At 43.5% G+C, this 22,382-nt stretch overlaps 1 protein-coding gene and 1 pseudogene across 1 annotated transcript in view; one reads left to right on the top strand and one right to left on the bottom strand.

The window, feature by feature from the left end:
* The window catches only part of ACER2 (alkaline ceramidase 2), a 34,224-nt gene that overhangs the window by 6,205 nt on the left and 5,637 nt on the right, over positions 1–22,382 (top strand). The window contains exons 2-5 of the mRNA XM_024558260.4: positions 5,000–5,114; positions 9,921–10,062; positions 17,121–17,258; positions 21,928–22,065. Of these exons, the coding sequence (XP_024414028.1) occupies positions 5,000–5,114; positions 9,921–10,062; positions 17,121–17,258; positions 21,928–22,065 (533 nt within the window). The remainder of the gene's footprint in view (positions 1–4,999; positions 5,115–9,920; positions 10,063–17,120; positions 17,259–21,927; positions 22,066–22,382) is intronic.
* On the bottom strand, positions 1,165–2,590 carry LOC112302719 (histone H3.3A-like; annotated as a pseudogene).

Raw genomic sequence — 22,382 nt, forward strand, 5'->3', positions numbered from 1 at the left:
TCCTCTCCCCCAGGGTCAGCAGTAGCTCACAGGGCTCTGACATGGGGAAGAAAAAAAGATCCCCATCAGAGTAGACCACCTAGAAAAAGGTACCTCTTCTCCAGGATGATACAGCCCCACTAGGGATTTCAGCCTGGGATTTTAAATGAAGACAGCAGTCCTACTCCCATCCCGCCACTAACAAAAGTTCTCTCCCTTTACCTCTATTATTTCTCTCCCACCTTATGTTTCTGCCTTGCCAAAAATGATGTCATTCCATAATAAGTCTGTATGGGGCAGGTGGGCACTAGAAATACTGGGGGAACACTTTGTGAAGTATAGGCTTGTCTAACTGCTGTACTATACTCCTGAAACTAATACAAAATTATATTGAATATAAACTGTAATTGAAAAATAAAAATTTTAAAAAGTAAAAAGATTTACATCTGAGCAGGAAATAAATAAATAAAAATGATGTCACTCCTAATGTCTCTTGTTCCCAAATGATGACAGAGGCCTACGTTGGCCACTGCTGTTGCCAGTCTTTACCTGTACTATGCCTCCAGTTCTGGGGTTTGCTGATGCATTTTGCTTAGTTGTGCACCGGTGTGATTTTGTAGGTCTGGAGAAGCTCCTCTCCCCTGCCTGGCTCCTTTAGTTCAGTTCAGGCACTCGCCCTCACGGTTCCTTTGAGGCCCCCTGTCTATCATCCAACATGGGTGGCCAGTCTTTTCTTTTCATGGCTTTCCAGGTTTCATCTGCCCCATTCTATCTCCGAAAGTGCTTTCCTTTAGTCTTTTGTTTCTGTGGGTATCCCTCCCACCCCATTCCCAGTGGCGTGTTGCTCATTTAGTCTTAGCTGTTGCCTTCACTCTCTGCACACCTTGTGCGCATAGTCCTTCATGCGGAGCCCCTCACTCCACACCTGCAGGTGCAACTTACAAAGCTGAGTCTCCCGACCACTTCATGCCTTCTAGGATGGCTTTCATTAGACAAAGCGAACTCCGGAAAATAAGTGTTGACGAAGATGTGGAAAAATTGGAACCTTTACACATTGCTTGTACGAATGAATGTAAATGGTTCAGCTGCCTTGAGAACAGTGTGGTGGTTTGTCACTAAGTTAAACATAGAATTACCGTATTTTCACTGGGAAGGGGCTGGGCCAAGATGGGTTTGCCCTGGCACGGTTTGGGATATACAGGTTCTTGACTTTGTGCAGGAAAGATTTTTTTTTTAATAGTTTAATGTATGTTAATAGCAAACTTACAGGAACAGCACGGAAGACAGACAACATTAAAACCATACGTGCATGTAGGACAACTCAGTTAGGAAAGTATAGTGAATGGATGGAATCTACTGTACGATAAAAATGCTACAAACACCATTTAGTTGCCATCAATAAGAAATTTACTTGTTTTAAAAAAAATCCAAATGCTGGCATTGTCCAGAAAAATTTAACAGGTTTATTTATATTGTTATAAAGTTGAACTGCTTGAAAATTGTTCACTGAAACCCCTTGACGTGCATTAATGCTTTAGGTCCCTGCATTTATATTTAAAAAATTCACACACAAATGAAAATGGAAAAACGGCCAATACCTAATTTCTGTCCCCTATTTTCCACTTGCAATCATATACTTAGGTACCTTTTTGACCCCATGCAAAAAAAATATCTAACGTTCAGAACTACCAATAACAGGAAGAAGAGAATTTTTTTTTTTTTTGTAAAGAATGAAATGTTTCCCATCATAGTGGATTCTTAAGCACGCTCTCCACGTATGTGGTGTGCTAGCTGGATGTCTTTTGGCATATTTGTTACACGTTTGGCATGGACAGCACACAGGTTGGTGTCTTCAAAAAGGCCAACCAGATAGGTTTCCCTTGCCTCCTGCAAGGCACCAATAGCTGCGCTCTGGAGGTGCAGATCTGTTTTGAAGTCCTGAGCAGTTCTCGCACTAGACGCTGGAAGGGAAGCTTGCGAATCAGAAGTTCAGTGGACTTCTGATAATGTCTAATTTCATGAAGTACCACAGTACCAGGCCTGTAACGATGAGGTTTCTTCACCCCTCCAGTACAGGGTGTACTCTTGCTAGCGGCTTTGGTAGCCAGTTGCTTCCTCGGTTCTTTACCACCGGTTGATTTGCGGGCAGTCTGCTTTGTACGAGCCATGGTATAGGGACCTCTTTACCTATCCCCCTTCTCCTTCGGCTGGAACTCAGCGAGCTGTAGGAGGTGCTGGCATTAGAGAGTGACGGCTGCTGCGAACACCTGTGCAGGGAAGATTTTAAGACACGTGTCTAGGTGATTATGAGAGTAATTTTATCAAAGCTTGGCATGGTGAGACAAAGGAAGGTCTTAGGATAGAGGAAGCAAAATCACAGGAACAGGACCGAGCTGAGGAGGGGCTGCACTGGCTCAGAGAAGAGTCACAGGGGTAAAAGGAGTGCCCTTGGGGACAGGATCAGAGGGTTAGCCTGGGGCAAGCTGCTGCTGCCCCCTGCTCCCCTGGTTGCATGTCTCGTTGAAACCCCTTAGGGTTTAGGAGAAAGCAAGTGAAAGTACACACCTGAGGAAAGAGGGGTGCAGGCCCTTTGTCTTAGAGTTTTATCTGTTTTCTAAAGGTGGGACTTTTAAGGGAGGTCTTAACAGAATATTGATCAACTTCCCATGTGTGTCCCTTGATATGCTGATGCATCAAGATGAGTGTATAGTGGGGTCTGGGATCATTTTCCTGGTCAGTTTCACCTCTGTCTTGGCTTCCTGTGGCTAATTGTTTTTGTTGTTGTTGTTGTTATCAATTCCCCTGACTTCATTTGTTCTCAGGTTATGCTGACACTAATTGGGTCACTGTTAAATCTGTCCCTGACTAGGGTGATTTAAGCCACCTGCTCTTTGGCTGGGGAGGATACACTTAAACCATCTACTGCCAGGTGTCGTTGGTCAGCGAAGATAGGGTCTTGTGATTCATTAGCTGGCAGCTAGTTGCCTATCCATTTGTTCAAATATTTGTCTCATTTTCCTCATTCCATTTGTCAAGGAATTTTCCTAGCTTCTCACTAACCTGCCTGAATATGACCCAGCAATGTCAATCATATACCCCAAAATTGAAAACAAGTACTAAAAACTTGTACGTGAATGTTCATAGCAGCACTATTCACAGCAGTCTGTTAGCGCATGAATGGGTAGATAAAATGTGGGATCCATACCACAGAATATTATTCATCTGTAAAAAGGAAGTCCTGATACCTGCAATAACGTGGTTGAACCTCAAGAACATTATGCTAAGTAGAAGAAGCCAGACATAAAAGGTCATATTGTGTGATTCTGCTGTGAAATAGCAAGAATAGGTATATTCATAAAGACAGAAAGCAGATTAGTGCTTGTCTGCGGCTGTGGGGAGGGGGACATGGGAAGCAACTGCTTTACGGGTACAGGGTTTTGTTTTTGGGGCGATGAAAATGTTTTAGAACTAGATAGAGGCGATGGTTGCACATTATGAATGTATTAAATGCCACTGAATTATACACTTCAAAGTGGTTAATTTTACGTTATGTGAATTTTACCTCAACAAAAAAAAATTGGGTGGGGGAGGGATAATAAAGAACTGGCTATGACCCCCTAAAGAAAGATAAAAGAAATAAGTTTTAAAAGTGAGAGGTGAGGATCTAGAGCTACCCTGTCTGCTGTGGTGGTCCCCGGCCACATGTGGCTGTTGCGCATGTGAAATGTGGCTGGTCCCGGTGGACATGTGCCACCAGGGGGAATTCCCACTGGGTTTCCAAGCCAGAGGATGAACAAAAAGAATAGAAAATATCTCATTAATGATATGTAAATCGTGCTTACATGTTGAAATGACAGTATTTTGATATTACATTAGATAGAATATATGTATTTTAATTTCTTTTTTTAAAAATATTTTATTTATTTTTAGAGTGAGAGGAAGGGAGGCAGAAAGAGAGGAAAACATCAGTGTGGGCGAGAAACATCAATGTGTGGTTGCCTCTTGCACACCTCCAGCTGGGGACCTGGCCCGCAACCCAGGCCTGTGCCCTGACTGGGAATCAAACCGGTGACCTTTCAGTTTGCAGGCTGGTGCTCAGTCCACTGAACCACAACATCCAGGGCTAGAATATATATATATTTTAAAAGCCATGTGCCTTCTGGAGAGATAACAGATAGGCTTAAATCCACACTAAAGTCTGAAAGATAAAATGGTATCATTTTAACGCTTGGAAAGAACCTAAAAATTTGATCTTTACCTAAAAGTAGGTTTGTATACGGTTAGTAAGTAACAAAGGGTGACAAGGGGAAACTAGGAAGAACCCTGCCTTCATGTGGGCCCTGGAGAAAAAGCTGGCCTGTTGGCAGAAAATATTGGGGGCTCAAACTTGTCTAGTCCTTCTCACCTCTTTATTAACCTTTTTTTTTTAATCTTCACCTGAGGACATGTTCATTGATTTTTATAGAAAGAGGAAAGGGGTGGGGGGAGAGAGAGAGAGAGAGAGAGAGAGAGAGAGGGAGAGAGAAACGTTGGTTGGTTGCCTCCTGTATGTGCTCTACAGGGAATTGAACCTGCAACTTTTTGGTGCACGGGACAATGCTTCAACAACTGAGCCACCCGGCCAGGGCTGTTAAGCTTTATTTTTAGCATTATTTAGTATAGGCCTTATGTTTAAAAATGTATGTGCAAGTAAACTAGAATGCTTCTTAGTTAATCTGTGTGGGAAAAGAATTAAGAGTCACTGATTCTTTAAATCAGGAGGGGAGCCTGGGCAGCTTTCACAGATTGCAGTGTTTTTCTAGCTGCTCCAGTGACCAAGGAGGCTTGAAGGAGCCCCCTAAATGCTTATTCAAGAAGTTTTAAGTTTTCCTGGTTGTATATCTGCAGCTAAGAAAAGTATAGTGCTGAAACGAGATGTATGGCCACATTCATCTGTTTGCACAGGACATACTTGGGACAGGCTGTTTTGTTTTTTGCCCGTTTAATTAACTTATCTTTTTATTTTCTATTTCCCCTCCAGATCAGCAACGTCTTGTTTTTCGTCTTACCGCCCATCTGCATGTGCTTGTTTCGTCAGTACGCAACATGCTTCAACAGTGGCATCTACCTAATATGGACTCTGTTAGTTGTAGTGGGTAAGTGGGCTCGTTTGGGACCATGGACTGAATGGGAGGAAATGGCATTCCAACACTTCCTGTCTCCTTTGAACATTATGTTTTAAAAACCAAAGTCACTCTGAAGTCTTAGCAAACTTTTATTTTGCTTGTTTGATGCCAAAAGGACTCTTTTGAATATGGGCTTGATAACAAGGTTGGCTGTAATTATCACTTTGTTTTAGAGAGTTTGTTTATGTCATTGCTACTGGTGTTGTGCCAGTGCAATTTTCTGAGAACTTCTAAAGAAAGTCATGTGAAAACATTGAACTCTGATAAGACTGTGCTTTCTAATGGAGTAAAGGCAAAAAAAAAAGTAGTTATCTGACCCTTTATTGCAGGGGTGTCAAACTTGTTTTCACCGGGGGCCACATCAGCCTCACAGTTGCCTTCAAAGGGCCAAAATAATTTTAGGACTGTATAAATGTAACTACTCCTTAACTGTTAAGGAGTTAAAATTACATTTGGCCCTTTGAAGGCAATTGCGAGGCTGATGTGGGCCCCGGTGAAAATGAGTTTGACATCCCTGCTCTGTTGCCTGCCTTTATTGTTCTGGGAAATACTTGTATAATTTCCATTTTCTTTCCTTTTTTACAAAATATATTTTATTGATTATGCTATTATAGTTGTCCCAATTTTTTCCCCCTTTCCCCCTCTCCAGCCTGTATTTCCTCCAATGATACCCCCTCCCCACATTAGTTCATGTCCATGGGTCATGCTTATAACTTCTTTGGCTTCTCCATTTCCTATACTATTCTTAACACCCACCTATCTATTTTGTGCCTCTAAATCCCTCTACCTTTTTCCGCATTCTCCCCATTCCCTCTCCCAGCCGATAACCTCCATGTGATCTCCTTATCTGTGATTCTGTTCCTGTTCTGCTTGTTTGCTTAGTTTGTTTTTTTTAGATTCAGTTGTTGATAGTTGTGGGTTTATTGTCATTTTAATGTTCATAGTTTTGATTTTCTACTTTTTCTTAAATAAGTCCTGCTAACATTTCATGTAATAATGGCTTGGTGGTGATGAATTGCTTTCCTTTGGCTTTACCTTGACTGGGAAGTACTTCATCTGCCTTTCCATTCTAAATGATCATTTTGCTGGATAGAGTAATCTAGGTTGTAGGTCCTTGCTTTTCATCACTTTGAATACTTCTTGCCAGTCCCCTTGTCAGCAAAGTTTCTTTTGAGAAATCAGCTGATAGTCTTATGTGGACTTCTTTGTAGGTAATTGCCTTTCTCTTGCTGCTTTTAAAATTTTCCCTTTATCTTTAACCTTTTAAAAGATTTTATTTATTTATGTTTAGAGAGAGGGGAAGGGAGGGAGAAAGAGAGGGAGAGAAACATCAATGTGTAGTTGACTCTCTCATGCCCCCTACTGGGGACCTGGCCTGCAACCCAGGCATGTGTCCTGACTAGGAATCTAACTGGTGACCCTTTTGTTAGCAAGCAGGTACTCAATCCACTGAGTCAAACCAGCGAGGGTTAACCTTAGGCGTTTTAATTATGAAGTGTCTTGGTGTAGTCTTCCTTGGGTCCAACTTGTTTGGGACTCTCTGTGCTCCCTGGACTTGTATGTCAAATTAGGGAAGTTTTCTTTCATTATTTTTTCAACTAAGTTTTGAATTTCTTATTCTTCCTCTTCTCCTTCTGGCACCCTTAAGATTCAGATGCTGGTACATTTAAAGTTGTCCCAAAGGTTCCGAAGTCTATACTCATTTTTTTGAAATCTTTTTTATTCCTTCTGTTCTTTTTTTTTCTTTGTGGTTCCTTCCTTTTTAAAAAAATATATTTTATTGATTATGCTATTACAGTTGTCCCATTGTTTTCTCCTCTTTATTCTCCTCTGCCCTGCACCCCAACTCCCATCAGCATTCCCTCCCTTAGTTCATGTCCATGGGTCGTACATATAAGTTCTTTGGCTTCTCCATTTCCTATACTATTCTTAATATCCCCTTGTCTATTTTGTATTTACCATTTATGCTTCTTATTCACTGTACCTTTCCCCAACCTTCCCCTCCCCTTCTCCCTGCTGATAATTCTCCAAGTGATCTCCATTTCTGGGATTCTGTTTCTGTTTTAGTTGTTTGCTTAGTTTGTTTTTGTTTTTATTTTTAAGTTCAGTTGTTGATAGTTGTAAATTTGTTGTTATTTTACTGTTCATATTTTTGATCATCTTCTTTTTCTTAGACAACTCCCTTTAACATTTCATATAATAAGGGCTTGGTGATGATGAAGTCCTTTAACTTATCTGGAAATCACTTTTTCTGCCCTTCCATGCTAAATGATAGCTTTGCTGGATAGAATAATCTTGGATGCATGTCCTTGCCTTTCATGACTTTGAATACTTCTTTATAGCCTCTTCTTGCCTATAAGGTTTCTTTTGAGGAATCAGCTGATAGTCATATGGGAACTCCTCTGTAGGTAACTGTCTCCTTTTCTCCTGCTGGTTTTAAGATTCTCTCCTTACCTTTAATCTTGGGTAATGTAATTATGATCTGCCTTGGTGTGTGCTTCCCTGGGTCCAGCTTCTTTGGACTTCCTGGACTTCCTGGAAGTCTATTTCTTTTGCCATATTAGGGAAGTTCTCCTTCATTATTTTTTCAAATAAGTTTTCAGTTTCTTGCTCTTCCTCTTCTCCTTCTGGCACCCCTATGATTCAGATGCTGGAATATTTAAACTTGTCCTGGAGGTTCTTAAGCCTCTCTTCATTTCTTGAATTGTTTCTTCATTCTGTTCTGGTTGAATGTTTATTTCTTTCTTCTGGTGCAAATTGTTGGTTTGAGCCCCAGTTGCCTTCCTTTCACTGTTGGTTGCCTGTATATTTTCCTTTACTTCACTTTGGATAGCCTGTATTTTTCCTCTATTTTGTGACCACACTCAACCGTTTCTGTGAGCATCCTGATTACCAGTGATTTGAACTCTGAATCTGATAGGTTGTTTATCACTTCATCACTTAGTTCTGTTTTTGGAGCTTTGATCTGTTCTTTCATTTGGGCCATATATATATATTTTTTGTCTGGGCGTGCCTGTTTCATTGTAAGGGGCAGAGCCTTAGGTATTTGCCAGGGTGGAGCAACCCAGGTCACTGCACTGTGGTGCTGTATGTGGGGGAGGCGTCCGAGAGGAAACCTTCCCGCTTGCTCTGCTCTCAGCCGGCTTTCAGTCACTTCCCCCACTACCCACTAGCAAATTAGAGGCCCTCTGGTGCTGATTCCTGGGTGGGTGGGCTTGTATACATTCTAGGACCCTGTGGGTTTTCTCCAATGAACTCTCCTGTGAGGCTGGGAGTTTCTCCTGCCGTGGCAACCCCCACAGATTTTTACAACCAGAGTTTTTGAGGGTTTTGAGGCTTTCTTTTCTCACACTGGAACCCTGGGTTGCACAGTCTTTCTCACTCCCCAGTTGTTCCTCCTGGTTTATCCCGATGCAAATGTGGGACTGCCAGCTGCCACCTCACCCACCCCGTCCTCCAGCTGCGGCCTTGCTGTGCATCCTCTCCACCCTGGCTGCCAGTCTCTGCCTCTTCCACCAGTCTGGATTAATGTTCCTTCTTTAACTCCTTGGTTTTCAGAGTTCCTTAGAGTTAAATTTTCTGGCAGTTCTGGTTATTTTTAAATTTGTTGTTGTCCTTCTTTTGGTTGTGCAAGGAGGCAAAGAGTATCTCCCTATGCTTCCATCATGGCCAGAAGTCCTTTTCCTGCTGTTCTGATTGAATACTTTTTCCTTTCTTGTGTTCTAAATTGTTGGTTTGATTCTGGTTTCCTCCTCTCCACTGTTGGTTTCCTATGGATTTTTATTTATTTCACTTGGTGTAACCTTTATTTCTTCCCTTGTGTGTTGCCGTACTCAGTGAGTTCTTTGAGCACACTGATCGCCAGTGTTTTGAACTCTGCCTCTGATAGGTTGGCTATCTTTTGTTTCATTTTCTAGGGTTTTGTTCTGTTCTTTCGTTTGGACTGTATTTCTTTGTTTCCTCAATTCAGCAGCCTTCTTCTGTTTGTTTCTATGTGTTCGGTAGAGCTGCTTTGACTCCCTGTAAAAGGCACCCATCTGGATGGATGTGACTTCTTTAAATCCTTGGTTGTCAGGCTTCCATACAGCTTGATTTTCTGATGGTTCTGGTTGTTCTTTCTTTTGAGAAATAGTTGTAATTCTTTCTGTGGTTGCACAAGGGGGTGAAGCATCTCTACCTATGCCTCCATCTTGACAGGAAGTCTTTAATTTCCATTTTCTTCCACAGTCCGATTGGGAATTCTGAACAGTGAGAGAATGTTGACTTCTGTTTACTGCCTGTTCTCATGAAGGCTAGTGGATAAAGGCAGAATGTGTTTAGCTGTGGAGTCATTAAAATTCTGATGTGCTGATATGTAAGCCCTACTTGAAATTCTCTTTCTAGTCTTGAATTCTGGCTCTGACTGGTGTGGCTTAGTGAGTGAGGCATCTTGAAAAACAAACTGTTGCCTGCCAGTTCAATTCCTGGTCAGGGCACATGCCTGGGTTGTTGGCCAGTTCCCCATTTAGGGGCACGCAAGGGGCAACTGATTGATGTTTCTCTCCTGCTGTCTCTTCCTCCCTTCCCCTCTCTCTGAAAATAAATAAATAAAATCTTAGACTTGAGGTCTGCATGCCTAGGTGGTGTGAGTTTCTTCCTTCAGTTTCTTTTTTCAAAGCGAGAGAGCGATCTGGTGATTGTGATAGTGGTGGTGAAAGGGCTATCCTTAAGCAGTGTATTGAATTTGTGAGTCTGTTCTCCTTTGGTGACCTGTGTATTGGTTGTAATTCATTCTAGGAATCGGATCCGTCTACTTCCATGCGACTCTGAGTTTCCTGGGTCAGATGCTTGATGAACTTGCCATCCTTTGGGTTCTGATGTGTGCTCTGGCCATGTGGTTCCCTAGAAGGTATCTACCAAAAATCTTTCGGAATGATAGGTAAGCTCGGCTAAACATTTTTGTATTTACTGCTAGGTGCATACCCAATATAATGTATATATCAAGCAAAATAGCAGACATGAAGCCCAGCCTCATGATAAGCTTATCATACACTTTTGAATATCCACCGATTGTTTCAAGTCTGACAGTATAAACTGACACATAAAATGGGGGATTCTAATATACTTGGAGAAGAATTCATACAACATTAGGGACAAAAAGTCAAATGGCTCCCTTATTTGATATGTGAAAAAATGGAAAGATTTTTCAGTGGGGGAGAAATTACTGAATGGTAGCTCAAAGACCTTTGATTTCCTGTTAGAATATTTCCTTTAGTCCAGTCTACTCCACTGTTTTATAAATTTACAGTAGAATCCACTAAGGAATTGGTTCTTTCTATTTTTTAATATTTTATTTATTTTTAGAGAGGGAAGGGAGGGGGAAAGAGAGAGAAACATCAATGTGTGGTTGCCTCTTGCGCGCCCCCCCTGCTGGGGACCAGGCCTGTAACCCAGGCATGTGCCCTGACTGAGAATCAAACCAGCGAGCAACCCTTTGGTTCACAGTCCAGCACTCAATCCACTGGGCCACACTAGTCAGGGCAGGAACTGGTTCTTAGAGCCACAGGTATTGTAGTTGTCAAATTGCAATGTTTTCCTTCTGATGGGAGATACACACACATACATACATGCACATATCTCCAACGTGGAAACCCAGAATTTCAGGCAGGGATGCATTTTAATATTCATTGTTTTATGCTTATATGATTATTCACCCATTAAATAATTTTTGAACACTTCCTATTTACTATGCATTTCTCTAGGCTTCTAGACACTGGGATATGGCAGTAAAGTAAATAACAGAATCTCTGCCCTTGATGAGCTTACACTGAGGTTGGGAGACTGTGAATCAACAAACACACACATAAGTAATATTAGGGAGTAACAAGTGCTAGGATGAAAAGTGAAGCTGGTTAAGAGATTGTAGTAACGTGGATGATGATTTAGAGTTTGGTCAGGGAATGCCTTCCTGAGGAGCTGTGTGAGGTGGTTAATATCTGAAGGAACAAAAAAGAGTCAGCCTCATAAAGGTAAGAAATGTTCCCAGAACCTACTACTCACTGGTTTCTCTGTAGGACACTGTGATTTGTCAAGATACATGTAGATAAATAGCCTGAAGATATGGATTCAGTTAAGCGAGCTGGTATAGGAAGAGGAGCTGTGTACCTAACCTATTAAAGACGAAGTCTGTTGTTTTGGACTGAGATGGAGGGGTGGCCATGAAATGTGCCAGCTGCGGAGCACATTTGAGAACCCGTGTGTAAGGCTCTAATTTTAGGATGGATGTGAGAACCTCTTTCTGAGTATATCTCTGTGTACGTGCCCAGAGACGCCTGGGAGGATGCGGGCAGCAACCGCTTCCATTCTTAGGAACTTGGGTAGAGAGAGAACTTTCATTTTTACCTTTAATCTGTACTGTTTCCAGTTTTTCCAAGAGCATATGTTAATTTTTAATATGCAAATGTATTTTTAAATGAGGCAAGGTGAAAAAAAATACTTTACATGGATGAGCTGTAGAACCTTCATCTTGGGTAGCAGGACTTGAATTTAATAGTGTGGTCTCTCGGTATCATCAAGCAGAAAGAAGTATCCTCAAGAAGGTTACTATTTAAAAAATGAGAGGAAGGCCTGGCCAGGTAGATCAATTGGTTAAAGCATCTTCCTGATATGCCAAGGTAGTGAGTTCAGTCCCCAGTCAGGGCACATACAGGAACCAGCCAATGAATGCATAAATAAGTGGAACAACAAATTGGTGTTCTTTTTCTCTCTCTCCACCCCTTCCTTTTTCTCCCAATAAGAATCAATAAGTACAAATTTTTAAAAACAAGAGAGGGAAGGAGTGAGAGGAAGAACCAGCTGTTTACAAGGAGAAGTGAAAAGGAGGTGTTCCTGGTCTTGGATGAAATACGATCTCTGTCTTGCTGAGGCCGTCTGCTCAGTGCAGGACGCATCCTTTAAAACACAGCAGGTTGTGTAGGCAGTCTCGGGTTTCTAGTCTTGTCTTGTTTCTTTGTTCAGGTTCGGGAGAATGACTGAGGATGATCTGAAAGCCTTGTGAGGTGGGGAAGAGAGTGAGGTTAGGGATGGAGGTGGATGGCACTAGGCAGGGTCATGAGGTGGCTTTACAGGCAGGGACTTCTTTGACTCTGCCTGGTAAACACACCATTTCCTTTTGGCTCTTCTTATTGTCTTAGAAGGTGCCCACCAGTCACCCCATCCCTTCCCGCAGCCTGGAGGCGTGTGTTAGGTGGAAAGTGGAGGAACCGCTTTGTTCTTGGATCTTATCTTTCAAGTCCTGGGATCTGAGTGAGAAGTTCAAGAAATGGGAATAAGGGTTTTGTTTATTTGTTTGTGGCACTCTGGAGGCCTGGGCTGCAATTCCAAGTGACATTTTAATGTATTCATAATAGAGAACCTTTTTCTTTTCTTGTTTCTTGAAGGTGGGAGTGAGGGAACGTTGTTATGAGCAGGAGAGGAGAAAGTGGAGCAGTGGCTTGTAGTAATACTTTAATAATGAAAACCTACTGTGAGGCGGGGAGGTCTGTGACCCCTGGGACTCTTCCGTCACCAGCACCATTTCTCTGCAGATGTGACTCCTCTCTTCAGTTGGAGTCGAGTCCTTCAGAGGCTCTGACCACCTTGTATGTATTTGTCCCTGGCTTTGAAGAAAATCTGAGTTTGAATCCTAGCTTCCCTGCTTACAAACTGTATAATTTGTCTTGATTCTTTAACTTTTGATTTCTTCATCTGTGAAATTAGCTAAGTAATCCGGACTTTGCGAGATGACTCAGCAGAGCAGTTCTTACAGCACTGAGAGCAAGGTGAGTGCCCGGTCAAAATGAGCTGTCAGGACTACCACAGCCTGTAGCGCGGAGTTCTGCCTAGCATTGCAGAGGTGTGCGTACAGATGGAAGGAGAGAATGGGCAGTGATGATTTTAATGAGCAAAGAAAGAAAAGGTGCACGTTACAGACAAAGTAGTAACAGGTTTAGGGCTCTCTCTAAATAAGGATGGCGGTTCTATTTGTCTGTTTTCACTTTCCCAGTGTTGGCGAGAGCAAGAAGACCAAACCCCTCTGCGTGAGCTGTGCTGCCCATGACAGGCGGGAGCCCTACAGTGGGAGTGGCAGGCCAGGCCAAAGATTTCAGGAAAAAGACAGGATTTCTGTAGACTAGGGAACAGGTGGCAAACGCAAGGCCTGCCGGCCGAATCCGGCCCTCTACCTTGATTTATCCAGCTCGCACCTTGTTTCTACTCAGTGGCAGCACCAAACTCTTGCTTAACTGTTAAGGAGTAGTTACCTTTACACAGTCCTAAATTACATTCGGCCCTTTAAAGGCAACCGCGAGGCTGATGTGGCCCCCGGTGAAAATGAGTTTGACACCCCCGGACTAGGGGTTGTATGGTTCAGCTGTCTGAATTAATCAGATGGTTAAAATTTCTCTCTTCTCTAAAATTTGTTTGTGATCTAGACTTTGCTGGACTATTTCTAAAAGCATATCAAGAGTAGTTCCAGTGTCAGATTTCTGGAGAAGAGAGAGAATGGAGTCTAAGAGACTTTGGAGCAGATGAATATGAATTTGAATAACAATCTACTTTTCTTTTTTTTAAAAGCTCTGATACCTCATTTTGCTCATCTGTAAAGTGGAGGTAGTGAAAGTATCTACCTCAGGGAGTTGGAAATACATGATGTAGTCGTATAAAGTGCATGGTACAGTGTCTCATCCGGATTAAGGACTCGCCAAGTGCTAGCAGTTATCCGGATGGCTAATATAGACAAGAGTTTTGAAGATAAGGATGTCTAGAACAGCCAGCAAAAATGTTCATTATGTAAATAGGAATAATTGGTGGGTTTTGAAAAGGAATAGCTTTCTTTCACCTGGCCTAGGATGTTCTAAGAATTGTCAGGGCACACACTCCACTATTGATGGTTAATAATAATTTTTAGACATTTTTGTTTTGAGAAAAAAGCCAAAACCAAAGAAGTGTTGTAGGCTAATTGTATCCATTTCTTAAAGAATTTATCTGCTGTGATTTTTTAAGATTTTGTCTCTACAAAGTCTAGGGCCAGACCTCATGTTACGCTCCAGTTCATTTTTTGCCTCCTGAGAGCCAGGCTGCAGGCTGGGGCCTGCCCGTCCTGCTCTCACACCGACGTGGTCACTCGGGGTCACCAGCCTGGGCTCTCTGGGTCTCGTCAGCTCCTTACTTGTAAAACGACAGGGGTGGGCCTTCCAGGGCCACATGCTGTAGTCCTGTGACCATCAGGGGCTTGTTCCGAATTGGTTACATTTAACCCTATAGGGCAATTTAAAGCAGTGGATCTTAACCAGGGCCATTTCTGTCTCCTAAGGGACATTCGGGAAGTTTACAGTGGTCACAGTGACAGGAGGTTTTATTACCCATAAATTGCATTTTACTTCAGAAGAATAAAAGGGACATGACCAAATATTTGATTTAAAAAACGGGCACAGGATCTGACAGAGTTGAAAACCACTGCTTTGAAGGGTAACTAATGATAATGGTAACAGCTGTGTTATAATAACGGGATGCCGATGGTATTGGGCTGCTACATTTTGTGCTAAGAGCTCCCTGACCTTGTGTTCCAGTTTGAACCCATATGGGCTGGAAAGTTGAACACAGGGCCAGAGCCTGCAGTAGGGGTTGCCTGTTGTCATTGTTTAGAAAACAGCCTATCGGGCCCCTGGCTCTTGGATATTTCTAGCTCTCTTGTACCCAGGGCGTCTGGTGACGTTGGGGTCAGCTGAGCTGGCCATGTGATCTCTGCTGGCGTCTGCTGGTTGCAAAATCGTACATGTACAGGACGTCCTCTTTGGCTAAGCTGCCTTTCCAGAGCACATTCCTCCACACCCACAGGACTGATGTGGGATCTGTCTGCCCACGTCCTCCTTAAAGAAAGCATGTTTTACCACACCTAAAACAAAAACAAAAGCAAACTAAGCAAACAACTAGAACAGGAACAGAACCACAGAAATCGATATCACATGGAGGGTTATCAACAGGGGAGTGGGAGGAGGGGAGAGGGGGAGAAAGGTACAGAGAATAAGTAGCATAAATGATAGGTGGAAAATAGACAGGGGGAGGGTAAAAATAGTGTAGGAAATGTAGAAGCCAAAGAACTTATAAGTATGACCCATGGACATGAACTATAGGGGGGGAATGTGGGAGGGAGGGGGTGGGCAGGATGGAGTGGAGTGAGGGGGGGGAAATGGGACAACTGTAATAGCATAATCAATAAATATATTTTAAAAAAAAGAAAGAAAGCATGTTTTGTCAAGCTTGCTGCCTTTGAACTCTTTGGCAATACTGTATAGAGTCTTTGGTGATTGCAATACCAGCTCCGTCAGATTTTCCTCGAGAGTGTGCTATTATTAATAATAATAATAGTTTAAATAGCATTTATTCTCAAATGACGGGAATGCTAATAGTAACGGTGGATTTTGTTAGCACACACCATGTACCAGGCACTGTATGAAGTGCTCTGATGCCTGCAAGAACACCATAAGGCCAGTGTTATAATTTCCACATGGGAAACCTGAAGAGTTTTCCGGGGGAGAGTTCTGTGACTTGCCAAAGATCCCACAGCTACTAAGTGGGGGCAGGTGATACAGGCAAGTGGTACAAGTTGGAAGTTTTTAATTATGTGTTTACCCAATCTAAAAAGGCCAAAAGCCTTGGCATGTGTCACAGGACCTTAAACCCAGTGAGAGTTATTGTGGGTCTCCCAGGGTTACGTGCATGTTGGGGGTGGGCGCGCAGGCGGCCTTTTACCCGGTAGCTGAAGGATGCTGGCCAAGGCCAGCAGGAAAACATGATTCTCCTGGGGACTTGCTGCCTGGATCCTTTCCCATGTGTATTTTTTATCTCTGGTCCAAGTTCAGGGCTACAATTCCTGTTCATTCCACTCAGAAAGTTGGCAGCTTGATCAATGATTTCCTGTTCCTTGATGATAAATGATTTTCCTCTAAGAGATACATTTGTATTTTTAAGGTTTCAGTGCACTCTGATTTTTTTATAATGGAATGTCATTTAAATTAGTTTCCTAACTGTGACCTGTCCCAGGGCTCTTGGCCAAAGTAAACTGTGCTCATAACAGAAACTTCAGGAAAATCACGAGCTCTTATGTTTCAGTCATAGATGAGGTCTTAGAGCTCATCTGGTTCAGCCTTTCAGTTTATGAATAAGGAAACAGAGTCCCAGGGAGAGGAGACGGAGCGTGTGCAGGATCACGTCGCCGTTTCTGGCTCCTGCTGAAAACGCCTCCACTGAAGAGTAGAGGGACAGCCCCAGTTACTTTTCTAAGATTTGTCATGCCCCAAACTTGTCAACACAGAACTGTAATGTATACTAGCCTGCGGATCATCAGTAAATGTAGACACTGTTAGAACATTTTAAGGCTTACTTTTGCATGCTAGAAACGGGATGTTTTTATTGTAAACTAGGAAGCTTGTCGAACACGGGTTGATAAACTGTGTTCTGTGGGCCAGACTGGTCCACCGCCTGTCCTTGCAAATCAAGTTTTGTTGGTGCGCAGCCGTGCCCAGTCATTTGCTCACTGTCTGCAGTGGCAGAGTTAAGTAACTGTGGCAGAGACCTATGACCTGCAAACCCCAACATTGTCATATCTGACCTCTTACAGAAAACCTTTGCCAAATCCTGCTGTAAAACAGGTGAAAAGAATACAGAAAAGTCACAGTAAGAAAACAGGTATCCATATTTCACCCTTAGGTATGAAAGTTGATTCTAATTTTATTGTTCTCATGGCTAAATACTTAGAAAATTTCAGATTATTTCCTAAAGACAAATTCTTAGAAGTGGAATTATTGGGCCAGTGAGTATAAGTGGTTTTAGACTCTGGGTACTTAGTGCACAATTTCTTTTCAGCTTCCACTCCCACCAGCAGTGCCTGCAGCTTGTCCACAGTCCACAAACAAGGCTTCCTTTGCTAATAGATTTGATTTGCTTTCACCGATGCAGGGGCAGGTTCAAGGCTGTGGTCTGCGTCCTGTCTGCAGTTACAACATGTCTGGCGTTTGTCAAGCCTGCCATCAACAACATCTCTCTGATGACACTGGGGGTTCCTTGCACGGCACTGCTCATCGCGGAGCTCAAGAGGTGGGTGTGGTTCTTCCTGCCTGCCCATTCGTCCAGAGGCCATCCGTCCTCTGGTCCTCTGTCACAGCAGCTCCAGGTGCCTTTGCTGCCCCTGAGTGTGGAGGAGGCATTTGACTCTTCATGAAGAGACAGTTCCTGACTGTTGGATTGAAAGCAGGTTTGATCTCATTTTCAAAAAGAGGGAAACAGCTGTTTCGCAGGTGCAGCACATCATGAGGGTCCAAGCAAGCTTAGCAGGAACATCTCAAGGACCTGGCGTGGCCCTATATCAAGCAGCTTAGAGTGAACTCTGTAGACAAGAGAATAGATTTGTTCACGTGTCAAGAATAAGGAGAAAAGTCCTAAAGAGGCTGTTGCATTCACCCACAGAAGGAAGAAGTAATGAATTTCTAGGTACAAGGTAACATTGACTTCTGGTGTAATACTCTTGACTTTGCTGCTTTCTCTGAGACCTAGTTTCTTATTTCCAACCTGTCAGGTAAAGCCTTTGATATTTGTGTGAGCATTTTCCTTTGGGAAGTTGTGTACTCAGAGTTCAGGGTTAATATCCAGAAGCATTTTAGCTTAGCTCTAAGATTTTATTTATTTATTTTTAGAGAGAGGGGAAGGGAGGGAGGAAGAGAGGGAGAGAAACATCAATGTGTGGTTGCCTCTCGTGCACCCCTGGCCTGCAACCCAGGCATGTGCCCTGACTGGGAATTGAACTGGCAACCGTTTGGTTCACAGGCCAGTGCTCAATCCACTGAGTCACACCAGCACGGGCTCGCTTAGCTCTTGTGTATATGTGACTATATTCTTCTAGCCCCAACTAATAGATATCTGACAATGGCCTTATTTGAATACTCTTTGAAAATGCTTTTGTGTGTGTGCCCAGTTTTGTGTGTGTGTGTGTGTGTGTGTGCATGATTCCGCCATTGTTATGGACATGGGGTGTCTTAGCTGAAGTCTTATATCTGGCCACCTTTGTGAAAGTTGCTCTGTGTGACATGTTAAGCCAGCTTTCCCTCAGTCTTTGTGTAGAGAGGAGACATTTCTTTCCATTGCTCTGCCTCTGGGGATTGCTTTGGTTGTCAGCAATGCCAGGCAGGGTCAAAGGTGGTCGAAGAGGCATTTAAACCTCCTGGCTGGCTGGCTGTGGAAGGATGCTGTCAGGTCTCGTCTTGTTGGCTTCTTTGAGAAGCCTTCAAGGACTGGGGAATTAAAAGTCCTCTTTCAGAACACTGACAGACCTTGAAGCTCTTTGGAAAACACACAATTAAATAGTTGATAAAGACATCTGAAATGGATTTATAATAGTCGCTCCAGTAGTGTTGGCTTATATCAGGCCTGAAGTGAGTATACTGTTCTGGACCTAGTTATGTTTCTTGAGAATTCACTGCAATCTAATTTCATTTTAACTCTTGAGTCTAATAATGTTTTATCCTATAATTTTATTAAAAATAGTTTAAGGAAATGTAAATTTTTTTAACTCATAATACCTAAACAAGAGCAAATGGAGAAAGACAAGTGGTTAGGGCACTTATAGTTTAAGTAAATTGTTTATTTAAACTTAAAGTTTAAGTAAATTCTGCTTCACAATTGTGATCTTTAAGCAGGGAGACATATTTTCTTTTAATAGTTGAATCTTTGTAAGTAATTATGAAGGACCTAATTTTTGTTACATGCTTAAAGTCTTTGTCCCTGAAAAGCCAGTCACAACTCCAGCTACTTGGCCTTCATTATGGCATTAGCAAATGCAGCATCATGGGAAGAATACCTCCTTCCATCTAGGGTCAGTCTTTTTACCTGCTGATTGTTCCCTCCGTTCTCCTGTATCTTCTTTACTCCTGTAAATTGTCTACTGTGTCATCCCTCCCTCTCGGAAGGGTCCTTCCCATTAGCCTTTAGAAAGGTTGGAGTCTTTCCTGTCTTCTGTAACACTCAACCTGAGCTCAATCCATGTCCGTCTCCAGCCACCACCCTTTCTGTCTCTTGTACGTCACAGCCAAACTTCTTTTAAAGTTGTCTCCATCCGCCACATCTCTTTTACTCTCAACCTAATCCTTTCTGGCTTCTGCCCCCACTTCAGTACCCAAACCCCTCTTGGTTGTATATTCAGTGCCAATTTTTCAGCCTCCTGGGTCTTCTGTGTTGCTCTCTCAACTGTTTGTACAAGGCACTCCCACCCCCCATCCTTAAGACGTTCTTTCCTATGGCTGCTAGGACACCACACCCTCCGGGGTTCTAACTCCGCCAGCTTCATTTCAGTCTCCCGTGTAAGCTCCTTCTCTACACACCCGTGCAAGTACGGCTCGCTTTAGGTGCGATCTCACCTCTCTGCTTTGCTACCTCTGTAGTTTGCCCCCAAACATCTCATCTACTCCCATGGCTTTAATTACTGAGTGACTCCCAAATTTATGTCTCCACCCCGGTCCTTCCTTCTGCCTCCACCATTATGCACCTAGCTGCTTCCTGGCCTCTCCAAGTCCTCGTGCCACGGGTATGTCAAATTCACCTTGTCAGAAACCAGATTCCTGCTCTGCCTTTTCCTCTTCTGGTTCTCTTAACATTTTCAGACACAGTAAATTGAGCACCATTTACCTGGTTGCTCAAGCCAGAAGCCTGGCTTGCTGTTCCTTCCCTGAACAGCGGCTCACAATAATTTTTCTATCAGTTGACACTGCAGTTTCAATAAAGTTCAAAATCCTCAACATGGGCCCTGCCTGCTGATCTCTCCCACACAAAGTTCCCCTTACATTCTCTCCACCCGTTCTGACCTCCTGTGTCCTCAAGGTGGCTTTGCTCCTCCAGGCCCAGGCCCGAGGTTATGCTGTCCCTTCTTTCTAACCCTTCCGCTTCGTTCACTTCTGCTCATCCTTCAGGTTTGGGCTCACCTGTGTGTATGCTGTATAGCGCCCCACACTTCTTCTTTATGGCACTCATCCTGGTTGTAATTTAAATAGTGTTTGTGCTGTTGTTTTGTTCCAAGTCTGATGTGTCTGCTCGATGCAGACTCCACAGGGACAGGGATGAGATCCCTGTGTTCACTGCTGAGCCCCAGTTCCCACCCGAGCCACAACAGGGAAGAGAAGGTGGCTGTTGGCTGTTCTGAAAAATTCCCAGCCACCAGGATGCCCCTTTGCTCTTTGCATTTTCTTCCAGGTGCTTCTCTGCTTCTCATCAGCTATGATGTGTCATATGTCAGCTAAATGTTTCTCATCGATCTTCCCTTTGCTCAGGGAAGCAGGGACAGGACGGTTATTCTGCTTTCTCTTTCTCATTAGCCTCGTTCCTAGAGCTCGTTTCTAGTCTTTTCATATTTCCATTGACCTTTCTGAGCCTTCTCTCAGACCACGAGGGAATAACAATTATTATGACTTGGGGTCATGATCTGACATTTACTGAACTGTGTGGTGTTGTTACATTACCAAGTGACTCAGCTACATCTAAAATATTTTAAAGTAGACTTTAAAAAAATATTTTATTTATTTTTAGAGAGAGAGGAAAAGAGAGGGAGAAAGAGAGGGAGAAAAAAAGTCAATGTGTGGTTGCCTCTCGTGCGCCCCTGACTGGGGATCTGGCCTGAAACCCAGCCATGTGCCCTGACTGGGAACCAAACTGGTGACCCTTTGGTTCAAAGGCCTGCACTCAAACCACTGAGCCACACCAGCCGGGGCTAAAATAGACTTCTTTTTTTCTGATTATGGGAGAGAGTTGATTGTTAAGAAAAACTTTAAGAATTCAACAAAGGGTCAAGAAGAGAAGGAATGGTAGACATGCTCTCAGATTTTTTTATCCTAACTTAGAGCTCTGCTTTTGATCTGCTTTTCCACTTAACCTCACATTGACATCTTGATACAAGCCCTGAAAAGTGGTAAGAAAACCCCATAGAGGTCAAGTTTGGATGAGCCCCAAGTGCAAATAAGCCTGGTCAGTGGCACATAGCAGGGTCTGCCCATTTGCAAACAGAGGAAGGGTCAGTCCCAGGCTGCCCTGCGACCCTGACTGCAGTGCTTTCCCTCCTCATCACAGGTGTCTGCCCAGCCCAGTCTCCATGGGACTGGTCACCCGGTGTGACACTCCACCCCTTTCTCGCCATCCAAAACACACACTCCATCTCCCGCTCTCTGTACGGGTGTGTTCCCTAAGCCAAACTGTCTGGGTTCAGTGAAACCAAGTGCGCATAGATCCTCTCGTTCCAGACTAATTGCCTGTGTATTTGTGGATATTTGTGTCTGTCAGTTTTCATTTCATCTTTTAAAATGGCAAGGCTAGAGGCCTGCTTATTTTGCCTTTTAGATTGCAAAATAAATAGTGTATATAGTTGACCTGAGCTTTTGAAAGCATGGACTGACTTTTTTCTCCAAGGGCTGGGAGAATAGGTTTTGGGCACAGGGAAGGTTTGGAGTTTATTATGAACATGTTCAGTTTGGATCTGTATTGGACATCAGGTGGACATGTCAAGAAGGTGGTTGGGTATGTGAGTCGGGGAGAGGCCTGGGGGAGAGGTATGACTTTGTGAGTCATCCATGTACATGTGGGATTCACATCCACGAGCTGGTGGAGTGAAGGTTTGCTGGGTAGGAATTCCAGTGCAGAGGGGCTGGGGAGATGTGAGGAACCAGACCAGCAGCCAGTGAAGCAGGTGGAAACCAGGGCTGATGGCGAGTTTCTCTCTGGATCCTGTCAGGTGTGACAACGTGCGTGTCATTAAGCTGGGCCTCTTCTCCGGCCTCTGGTGGACCCTCGCCCTCTTCTGCTGGATCAGTGACCGAGCCTTCTGTGAGCTGCTGTCGTCCTTCCACTTTCCCTACCTGCACTGTGTGTGGTAAGCCCCTGCTAGTGGGGACTTGGCCGCAGGACAGGGGTCTGCACTTCCCTTAGGCTCTGCTTCCCTTCAGAGTGCACAGGTGTGCCCAGGGGACAGAACAGAGCCCGAGTGCCCCTCGCTCCTCATGGAGACTGTCAGACTTTTCCCAAGCAACAGAAACTATTGTCAGAAGCAGAATGGGCTCCAGGGAGCTGGCTCAGCCAGAACAAAAAGAGCGAATTGTTTATGCTTCAAGTCCGGTTCTCTGACCTGTAGCTCCATTATTAAAGCATAATGGAGCTTGAAAACCAAATCCGTCACCTGAGCTCCGGCTA

This window comes from Desmodus rotundus, chromosome 1, assembly GCF_022682495.2.
Source record: "Desmodus rotundus isolate HL8 chromosome 1, HLdesRot8A.1, whole genome shotgun sequence".
NCBI classification, from domain to species: domain Eukaryota; kingdom Metazoa; phylum Chordata; class Mammalia; order Chiroptera; family Phyllostomidae; genus Desmodus; species Desmodus rotundus.